The sequence below is a fragment of the Macadamia integrifolia genome, chromosome 2 (genome assembly GCF_013358625.1).
Source record: "Macadamia integrifolia cultivar HAES 741 chromosome 2, SCU_Mint_v3, whole genome shotgun sequence".
In the NCBI taxonomy this organism is placed as follows: Eukaryota; Viridiplantae; Streptophyta; class Magnoliopsida; order Proteales; family Proteaceae; genus Macadamia; species Macadamia integrifolia.
This window is the reverse complement of record NC_056558.1, coordinates 11,197,054-11,208,036: the sequence shown is the minus strand read 5'-3', so window position 1 is coordinate 11,208,036 and position 10,983 is coordinate 11,197,054. Positions and strand designations below refer to the sequence as shown.

General features: G+C 43.6%; 1 protein-coding gene across 2 annotated transcripts; it reads left to right on the top strand.

Moving 5' to 3' along the window:
- The first annotated feature begins 4,726 nt into the window (after window positions 1–4,726).
- On the top strand, window positions 4,727–9,379 carry LOC122071849 (26S proteasome non-ATPase regulatory subunit 11 homolog). 2 transcript variants are annotated; one of them, XM_042636285.1, is made up of 2 exons: window positions 4,727–4,927; window positions 7,766–9,379. In XM_042636285.1, the coding sequence occupies exon 2, from the start codon at window positions 7,790–7,792 to the stop codon at window positions 9,056–9,058; it is 1,269 nt and encodes a 422-aa protein (XP_042492219.1). In that variant the 5' UTR covers window positions 4,727–4,927; window positions 7,766–7,789; the 3' UTR covers window positions 9,059–9,379. The 2 variants fall into 2 exon arrangements, with proteins under 2 accessions (XP_042492219.1, XP_042492218.1); XM_042636284.1 differs by having other exon boundaries at window positions 4,728–4,927; window positions 7,756–9,379.
- Window positions 9,380–10,983: the final 1,604 nt, after the last annotated feature.

Sequence of the window (10,983 nt, the reverse complement as noted above, 5' to 3'; positions counted from 1 at the left end):
GACCTCATGTCCCGAATGGCTTGTATCTTGACTGGGTTGGCTTCGATTCCTCTTTCTGAAACGATGAAGCCAAGAAACTTCCCCGAGGCTACTCCGAAGGCACATTTTGCCGGGTTCAGCTTCATGCCGTACCGTCGTAGCACTTGGAACGCCTCTTCCAAGTCTTGGATATGTCTTTCCGCCTTCAGGCTTTTCACCAGCATGTCATCCACGTACACTTCCATGGTCTTGCCAATCAGCCCTTTAAAAACTTTGTTCACCAACCTCTGATAGGTGGCCCCCGCATTCTTTAGTCCGAAAGGCATGACCTCATAGCAGTACAACCCTCCTTCAGTTATGAAGGAGGTTTTCGGGACGTCAGCCTCGGCCATTTTGATTTGGTTGTACCCCGAATATGCATCCATGAAACTCAGTGCCTCGTATCCCGCCGTTGCGTCGATGAGCAGGTCTATCTTCGGTAGGGGGTATGCATCTTTGGGGCAGGCCTTATTCAGGTCGGTGAAGTCGATGCAGATCCTCCACTTCCCGTTTGCCTTCGGGACCATCACCACGTTCGATATCCACTCCGGGTAATGAATCTCACTGATGAACCGGGCCTTCAGTAACTTTTCTACTTCCTCATCTATCTTCTTCTGCCTTTCTGGGGCGAACGTTCTCTTCCTCTGCTGCACCGGCTTCTTCATTGGGCTGACGTTCAGGTGATGTTCTATTACCTCTCGGTCAATCCCGGGCATGTCCGACGCCGACCAGGCGAATACGTCAATGTTGCTCCTTAGGAATGAGATGAGCCTTTCTTGTTGCGGCCTTGGCATGGTAGCCCCAATCTGAAATTGCCGAGTGTCATCTCCTTCCTCAGCTTCAACTTGCACCAAGTCTTCGGCCGGCTCTCCCAGTTGATAACTGGCATCATCACGTAAATCCTCTATTGGGAGCGTCTCACCCGCCTTTTCTTTTCCCCAGAGAGTAGTGGCGTAACATCTTCGGGACGTCTCCTGATCACCCCGACACTCCCCGACGCCATTCTTGGTTGGGAACTTCATTTTGAGATGGGGGGTGGAGACGATGGCCTTTAACAGATTCAAACCGACTCTTCCTAGTATGGCATTATACGCTGATGTAATGCTCACTACCAGGAAGTTGATCATCACCGTCGCCTGGCGATCCCCGTTGCCAGCTCTATCGACCCTTCCACCTTCACCGGGGTGCCAGAGAATCCTTGCAGCGGGTGTTCGACCTTTTTTAACTTTCCTTCGTCGAGCCCCATCTTCCGGAAAGCTTCGAGGAACAGGATATCAGCTGAGCTGCCGTTATCCACCAAGATCCTCTTTACTTTGCAATCTCCTATAGTCATGGCGATGACCAAGGCATCGTCATGCGGGGTCTGTACCCCTTCCAGATCATCGTCTGAAAAGGAGATGACCGTCCCCGTCTTTGCCTTCTTGTTTGACCATTCTGCCACATGTACGCTCCTCGCGTAGGCCTTCGCCTTCCTGGCAGAGACCGAACTCTCTCCTGCGGCCGGGCCTCCACAGATGGTTGCTATAACTCTTGTTGGGCTCTTGTTCTCCTCTCGAGGTCGGCGTCCATCTTCCTCTGGTGTCTGGTTCCTCCGCTGTTCTTGATTTCTTCTGCGGGCGAGCCCCCCTCTTTCATACCGACCTCCACCGTCTCTCCGACGGTTATCTCTCCGGCCATTGCCTTCTGGAGCCAGCTCTTTCTCCCGGTCTACAAATCTGCCTAAGTATCCCCTTCTGATCATTCCTTCTATCTCCCCCTTGAGATGCCAACAGTCCTCGGTGTCATGGCCGTGGTCTCTGTGGAAGTGGCAGTATCTATCCACATTGCGTCTTTCGGGATGTCGCCCCATCTTTCCTGGCCACTTCATGGCCCTGGCATCTGGAGAATCTTTTATCTGCATTAACACCTCTGTTCGTCTTCGGTTCAGAGGTGCATAGCTCTCAAACTTCCTCGGCGGACTGGGTGCCCGACTGCGCTCGGACTTTCGTCTTTTTTCTTCGTCGGTGGGTTTATCATCAACCCTCAAGGGCCTCTTCCTCGCCGCCTTCCTTTCGACTTCTTCATCTGCCTGGAGGGTTTCCTCCATCTGGATATACTTATCGCATCGCGCCCTCAGCTCGGTCAGATCTCTAGGCGTATGCTTCGCCAGGGACCTCTTCAATTCCTTGTCCTTGACGCCACCCAGCAGGGCCGTGAACTCCTTCGGGTCTAGGCCCCTGATCGTGATCTTTTCTTGTTGGAATCGCTTCATGTAATTCCGCAGCGATTCCCCTTCTTGCTGTTTGACGTTGGTTAGGTTCAACGTAGTCTTCTGGAGGGGCTGGCTACTAGAGAACCCCTTCACGAAGAAGTAACTTAGGTCGCTGAAGCTGTGAATCGACTTCGTCGGTAGTCGGTTATACCACAGCCTCGCCGCTCCCCTGAACGTCAATGGGAGGGCCCGACACATAATATTTTCTGAGACGCGATGGAATTGCATGGCGACCTTAAAGCCTTCCAAGTGATCGACGGGGTCCCCCGACCCGTCATAGGTGTCGTACTTGGGCAGGCGGAAACCGACTGGGAGCGGGTCCCTCATGACCTCGTCAGCTAAGGCCGTATCATTGGTAAGGTCGGGCTCGCGGTTCCCTGTCTGGTTTTCTGCCACCTTTCTGATCTCGTCTTTAAGGTCTAAGATCATCCTCTTTAATCCTGAGTCCTCAGACCTCTGTTTGTCCCCTTGGTGCTGATCCCCATGCGGGTCTCTTGCGGCGCGTCGCGTCCTACTTCGGGGCGCGGGACTCTCTCTTGCTCGGCTTCGAGGATCACGGCCGGCCCTCGTTGATCCCGTACTGCTTCGGTCTTCTTCTCGAACCCTCTCAAACTGGACGTGGGTATCTGGGAGCGCTCCGCCGGTCTTGTGGGAGACAGCTTTGGAAACCTCCCTCATAGTCTCGGCCATCCGGTTATATTTGTTCTGGAGGTCTTCGAACTGCTGCTTCGTCACGTACTCCTGAGCCGCGGGAGGCTGATGGTCGCTGCCTTCCCGTACTGAATATCCGGCCGACCGCTGGTATCTGACGGACACTTCCCGGTCATCATGACCCCTTTCTCGTCCAGTCTCCGCCGAGGGAGGAAGCTCCCCTGAAGGTTCTTCCCCCATGTCTACGTTGGACGTCGCTCTCGTCCTTCTTCGGTTGTAGGTTCTTCCCACCATTACCGTCGTTCCCACAGACGGCGCCAATCTGTTGCTGCCAAAAACCCCGCTAGTCCAACCTACACAAACACAGACGACGGAGGCCCGGAACTTTGTCCGGGGTTAGTCCTCCGACGCTTAAGTCAGGGTCGGCCGCACAGTTCAATAAGGGAGTAATGGTGAGGGTGTTAGAGCTTACCTTCCCCTTTCTTCCATGCCTTCTTATATAGCTCTTTGGCCTTAGGGTTTTTCCCCCTTCGGCCTTCTTAGAGTCCTACCCGAATACGTCCAACCTTCTGGGGGGAATATTCCCCTCATGCAGACGACGTGATCCCGCATGATTCTGCGGGCGTGCCTCGGTGATTGCGCGTGCTCGAGTGTGAGTGGTCTCTTGGAACCTTCGTCTGGCGGTGGACACGTGTCTCAGAGGCGACACGTGTCATGGCCCCCACCGAGGGGTTATTTTGGCTATATCAGGTAGCTTTCTTTTTTCATGGCAGATCGGGCCGTCCTACCCCCTCTTCTCTTGGATCCGGTGCTTAACTTGGTATTAAGTCCATGAATGTCGGTGGTAGGCTTTCATTGCCAAGTTTCTTGAAGCAGTAGATTCTCCAGCTCATACGAGAGTTCCAGTACTTTATCTCGTTCTGTCCTTCCTGGCAATTGCGCAGCTATGAACGACCACCTATTTCACCAAAAAACAGAGAAGAACAATTTAACTTGTTCATCTCGACCATTCTCAGAGTCTCAATCAGACAGAAATGAATCATTTACTCAAGTGGCCAAGGATACTCCATGTATTGTTTCTTCCTCTTCAGCTCCATCTTCATTTAGAACAAATGGAATTTAGTTACATTTAGGAGCGAGAAGAAGAAGAAGAAAGGTAATTATGATTTTTTGTATTCTAAATCTAATACCAATCTAACGGTTACTATTTTAAATTTAAATATAATAAATAATTTTTCAGAAAGACGATATAATATAAACAAACGTCAAGGAAAGTTGATATAAATCACTAAAATAAAAAAATAAAAATAAAAAGATTATAGTGACATCCTAATACTATGAAGATTCAATTTTTTTCTTAATCAATTGAAGCACGGCAAGGGCGTTAAAAGTCAGCACTCATTCCGTAAGTGGATAGTGTTCTTTCTCTTTTTTAAATTTTAATAATATATGTATATGATTAATCAATAACAACTTGATGATGAACCGGTTAGAGCTTATTGAGTCAACCTGATAAATAATTTAATCGAAAACAAAGCTGATTGAAAACCAAACTTTATCTCAATGGTTTGATTTCGATTCGATCTAATACCAGGGGCCAAATGGACCAAAATCGAAACAAACCGACGGATTGACACACACCCCTTCATGGCCTTATACCACCATGTCCCACCAAACTGGTTGAGCACCAAGTATGGTTAGACCACACCAACCCTGAAGTCCAAGTCCGTCCCCGTCCCCGTCCCATCCCCGTCCCAGCCCGGCCAGTCCAGTCCGCATCCAAGCCTATTAATAATAGATTGGGCCAAATGGGCCACGAATCCTCCAACGAGAAAGACGGCATAGACATTCAGTATAGGCCAGTTAGCCCCTCTGCCAAGTAACCAGTGAAAAGAAATTGAATTGATTCTTCAACCTTTCGGTTTCTGTTAACTCGCTATTTCAGTCCTCCGCCGATCTCTCCTTACTTGTCCTGAGAAAGCAGCATCGGATTTGCAACGACCAAAGGTCAATTTACCTATCGATTCAACAATTTAGAACTTTTGTATATGTTGATTACTATGTTTTTCTCGTCTTAGGGTTTCAGATTTGAAGCTTTTCTTATTACGATAGAATGATCTGGTTATTCTTCTTTTGTTTTGTTTGGGTTCTCTCCCCTGTATTTATTATATAATCGGTTGTTTTTGGTGTGAATGATCTCAATCATTTTGCTTTTGTGGTTTGGATGAAATGGGTCAGCAAACCATTTTACTTCGAAGATTGGATTCTTCTTGGCTATGGAATTTAGGTACTGGTGATTAGTTGCATCTAGTATGTAATGTTTATAGTGCTCGATGGTTTTACATTATGTGATATATGTGTGGACTGTGAATGATGTTGTAAAGGATCTTTTTCATTGTAGTATAGAATTCTAAATTTCTGGTCGTATTTCATGCTTACTATTTAGTTTGATAGAATCCAACAAGTAGAAAAGGGAAGAGAATAAATAAAAAATTGGTGCACACATTTCACACTTTCTGTAACTTTCTCTGTCTCTCTCTTCTGGGTTTGTGGGGCGCACACATGGAACCTAAACTTCATTGGTATTATATTAGGTTGAGACAATTATTGATCGTGGAATGTGTAGAAGTCATTTGGAAAATTCACTTTGCTTCTTATAGCTGCTTAGTTAGTTTTAGTGAGAGGTTTGTAGCTAGATTTGTCATGTGGGTTAGTTTATATTTTTTTGTTAGGTTTATTAGCAGGGTTGAATTTTGTTATTGGATTTTTTTAATTTAAATTATATTCTAATTAGAATTATTTTTAGGGAAAAAGAACCCTGCTGTTTTGGCATTGGGAACGCCCAGACACAGCCCTTGTTTTCAGGGGCGCTGTGAAAAGAGGCCCCTGCCAATTGATTGGGTAAAAGTAGTGTGGTTTAGTGGATTCAGGCTGTTCATAGATTCCTATCAAAATCTTTTCTTTCCTCTGTTTTTTAGTTTCTCTTTTATTTTCAGAACCAGCAGCACTAACTAATTGATCAACATGTTATACCCATCTCTTGGCCTTCAACTGACCACTTATTGTCCCTAAGGGCAATTGAAGGCTTCTTGTGCCTGGCTTATGAGTCAGAAGCAGAAGCCCAGTAGAAGTTCATCCAACAGTGTTTGTAGAGCTTCTCTTTATGAGAAGCTCCTTCAAACATGCGCTAACAACCGGTAGTCATAGTGTTTTTTCCCTCCATTGCATCCTTAGTGTAAATCTACCACTTTAATGCTAGCCAGCAGTCAGCAGACACTTTCTTTTAAAAACTCTGTTTCTTGTCTATGACTGGTTTCAAGAAAATCTACCTTCCCTTTGAACCTCCATTTGTGGTATGGTATTTACTTCCCTATTGTTCCATCATTTCAAGTTACGTCAAGGTTCTAATCTTTTAAATTTATTTTCTTTGATTTCTGCCATGAAGGCCTGCCACAAAATTACATTTTCTTATTAAAGTTTCAAAGTTTCTTTTTTAATATTTCTTTGGATAAGGTTTGTGTTGGAAATTAGATCCAGGAATACCTTTTTATTTTTGATAGATCGCAAGATATTTTTTTTTTTTTTTTGACAAGTGCAATGCAAAATAACTTTATTTCCAAATGAAGTGCATAAGATGGTATACAACAAGAACAACAGAAATCCAGAGGCCGAAACCTCAAAGGAGACCTATAATAGGGTAAGCCCCAAGTACAAAGACTGTCTATTCCCTCCCCCCCCCCCCTCCTGGCAAGCTTATTGGCCTATGAGTTTACATGCCTCATACCTAAAATTCCTTGTCCAATGTTTTGAGATTCTCTATCCTGCATCAGTGGTCATTGCTTTGGTGCATATGTTCTACTTCTTTTTTGTTTCTTTGCATCATTTTTTTTTTTTTTGGATGAATTCTTGTCATCATTGATTAGTCCTCGTTGAGGTTGGTTGACTCTGTTCTAGTTTCTGTTGGCAGTTTGGAAGGAACAAAATTTTGGACATTTCAAGGGCATTGTCACACCATTCAGCCTGAGCTTACAAAGACTATGGTTACTTGGTTAGAATAGCTTGTCAATCACTTCTACTGTTAGAGACTGGTCACAGTCATACATAGTTCGAAGTTCAACCTTTCCTTAAACTACTCTAGTTGTCTCAGGTTTATCCCTACCACCCTACCCCCTAACAAGGTCATATTTTTTGTATTAGGAGTTGATGGAATAACCACAGGGGACATGAGGATACTGTTCTCACTTTGGCATAGGACCCCATGTGGTTAAAGAGGGTCAATTCTTTGGAAGATCACAGCACAAGTTATCATGAAAGATCTCAGAATTTCAAACCCTAACCTAGAGATGTACCTCATTTATGTTTTGTAATTGGTGGCCATTTGAGGGTTAGGTAGCTTCAAAAGAAATCTGGGTGGTGAGTGGATCCAGCTTTGGGATTGGACAGCAGAATCTGATTTGTGAACTTGTTTCTTTTTTTATTTATCAGCATGTTTGAAGTTTGACTTTTCTCCTTTTTTGTTTATTTAAGGGTGACCATCTATGTAAAGTTGTAAACTTGAAATTCAAATCACTGAAGTTTTTCATTATTGATTGTCAAAAAAAAGGATTAAGATATGAGTGGAAGTGCCGGTTTGGTCTAAGTTTAGTTTAAAGTATCATATTCTTTGAATTGGCTCACTTGTGGATCTGTTGATATGAAATTATGTTCCCTGACAAACATTCAGATTGACCTATTGCTTGCCAAACGTGTAAGATACTGACTGTCGTATCTCTATGGAATGGGGCGTTTTGTTTTCACTTATTAACATGTTTTGGTAAACATTCTCTGAATGTCAGAGTTGTGCAGGACTTGCATTTCCAAAGCATAATAATGTCGTCTTCATATCTCCCAGCAACAACAGGATCACTAACTGAGGCTACTGAAGCCAAAGACTCATCTGAAGCCATCTCTATCCTTCGTCGTATACTTGACAACCCGTCATCTTCTTCAGAAGCCCTCCGCATAAAAGAACTAGCACTGTCGAATTTGACAGATCTTCTCAAACAAGAGAAAAGGGCTCTGGAGCTCCAAAGCCTTCTTACCCAATTGAGGCCCTTCTTTGCATTAATCCCCAAGGCGAAAACTGCAAAGATTGTTCGGGGCATAATTGATGCAGTAGCAGAAATACCTGGAACATCTGATCTCCAAATATCCCTTTGTGAAGAAACAGTGCAATGGACCCGTGCTGAGAAGCGTACATTCCTGAGACAGCGGGTGGAGGCAAAGCTTGCAGGTCTTTTGACGGACAAGGGGGACTTTGAGAAAGCCTTGAGGCTTCTCTCTGGCCTTATCAAGGAAGTGAGAAGATTAGATGACAAGCTTCTTCTCGTGGATATAGAACTTCTAGAGAGTAAGCTTCATTTTTCTTTGAAAAATCTGCCCAAGGCTAAAGCTGCACTGACTGCTGCGAGGACAGCTGCAAATGCCATCTATGTGCCTCCAGCTCAACAGGGAACAATAGATTTGCAGAGTGGTATTCTCCATGCTGAAGAGAAGGACTATAAGACTGCTTACAGCTACTTCTTTGAAGCATTTGAAGCTTTTAATGCTCTCGGGGATTCCCGAGCAGTCTTCAGCCTCAAGTACATGTTATTGTGCAAGATCATGGTGAATCAGGCTGATGATGTGGCCGGTATAATATCTTCCAAAGCAGGTCTACAGTACTTGGGACCAGAACTGGATGCTATGAAAGCTGTGGCTGATGCTCATTCAAAACGCTCCTTAAAATTCTTTGAGACTGCACTCCGTGATTATAGGGCTCAATTAGAGGAAGATCCCATTGTCCACAGACACCTCTCTTCATTATATGATACACTCATGGAGCAAAATCTGTGTAGGTTGATTGAGCCTTTCTCTAGGGTTGAGATTGTTCATGTTGCTGAGCTGATTGAGTTGCCAGTTGATCATGTGGAGAAGAAGTTGTCTCAGATGATTCTGGACAAGAAGTTTGCAGGAACTTTGGATCAGGGTGCTGGTTGCCTCATCATTTTTGATGATCCCAAGACTGATGCAATCTTCCCAGCTACACTGGAGACCATTTCCAACATTGGCAAGGTTGTGGACAGCCTCTATGTTAGGTCTGCCAAGATAATGGCGTAGGTTTTTGATATTCAAGTCATTAGGTTTGTTTGTAGTCCTAGTTCGATTTCTCTGTGCTTGATTGAGAATGCATGCGAGATATATTATTGTTTTGGTATGATTTCCAAGAATTTGAAATTATTTGTTTTTGTATTCCTGCGGAAACTAGTTGCATCTGCACACTTGAGGCCTGAGCTATGTTTAACAAGCACTCTAATTCTCTCCCCTGTTTGATCTCAGGTCTATCTTGTCCTGTATGTTTAACACTTATAGCATGCTTAGACTTATCTTTGGAAGGGCAAGCAATGAAATTGGGGGCTATGTTTCTCTCCCTTTGTAGGAGTATTGTTTTACATACTATTTGAAGTTTTTTAGTACTTAAAAGAGAGTCACCATTTCCTCCGTCTTATATATGCAGAGCTTACCGAGTAATGGAACAAGGTGTTTGTGTCAAGCTGATTTTTTAACGTTAGCTCGGTAAGGAAATTATGGATCCCTTACTTCTTGAGAACTTCTTTACTGTGATTTAGATGTTCTCCTTTGGGAGCATGCCTCTGTAGACCACACCAAACCCACATTGCCCAAGTTTCATATTCATATCAAAATTATTACTGGCTGCCTTGAACTCCATGGGCAACCCAGGAAATTCTTGAGAACCCCAAGAATTTTGAGGTTTTTAGCACCTTTCCTTGCCAATAAACTCTCATCTGGTTGATACTATATAAATACTCCAACTTCTTCATGGTACACATATATTAGCACCTTTCCTTGCCGATAAACTCTCTTGATCATCTAATAATGAAAGGCATACTTGTTGCCCGCCTGATTGCGGTCACCGACAGTGATATCGGGTTTTAGGTTTTTTAAATCATATCTGGTTTTTGGTCGGCCGTGATATAGCCTGTAGTGATATCTTTCTTTGAGACCACATGATATGGAGTTCAACTGTCACTAGGAGGTTGAGAACAGCTTCATAACTGTGACTATGTTGAACACAAATGAAGATGCACATCAGGTGTTTGATAAAATAGTTGAACCAATCGTTGGGGCTTGTCATGAGCAATCATATCAAAAAAATTTACATCATATTTTCTCTCTTTCAAACAAAAATTGGAAAATTTCTCCATTTAAAAATTTCGCGTGTTAACTTTTACATCAAAACAAATGGAGACACCATGTACTATCATTCCCTATCAATGTAAGAGATGAAACCAATTAGTATTTCCAATCATGTTCTGAGATATTAATACATACTATGCTGTTTATTTTGAACATAATAAATGGGAAGAAAAACAAGGGGAATTAGTCATAACCTGACCCCAACTTTACATGGCTTCATCATTCTTGCATGTGATTCATAATGTAAAAATAGAATTCTGTAGTGTGACATGGGCAAATATTACATTGGATTTGTTCCAAGGTCATATGACATTTTCGAGCTTTGCGATCTCCATATATAACACATTTGTTTTTCATCAGTCTAATCAAACCTGAAAAACTCGATAAACCCGAGAGGTGGGCAGTCAAATAGGACGGCACAAATGAAAAGAGCTATTTAATTCCAACGGTAAGGTACAAATATTATGATATGATGATCAAATGATCAAAACAGCTTCTTCTCGACTCCTAGACCTTGTATATGCAAGAACCTCATACACCATGTACACCCTTTTTTTCTTACAAGCTAATTGCAATCTATTAGAAATTAGAATGATCTGCTATTCTAGCAGCGGACAACTAGGATTATTCACCTTGAACTATGTTCTACTAGATCCTAATTGACTTGTGAGCCGGAGGCATTTTAACTTAAGACCAATGGATCCTGTGAAGGCAGGGAACGAAGAGATGTGGTAATTGGCGAAAACTGCAAACCCTCTACCTGATCTTTTCATTCCCCATCAACAACAAAAGACAGCGCTTCTGGAAACTGTTGATCATAAACATAT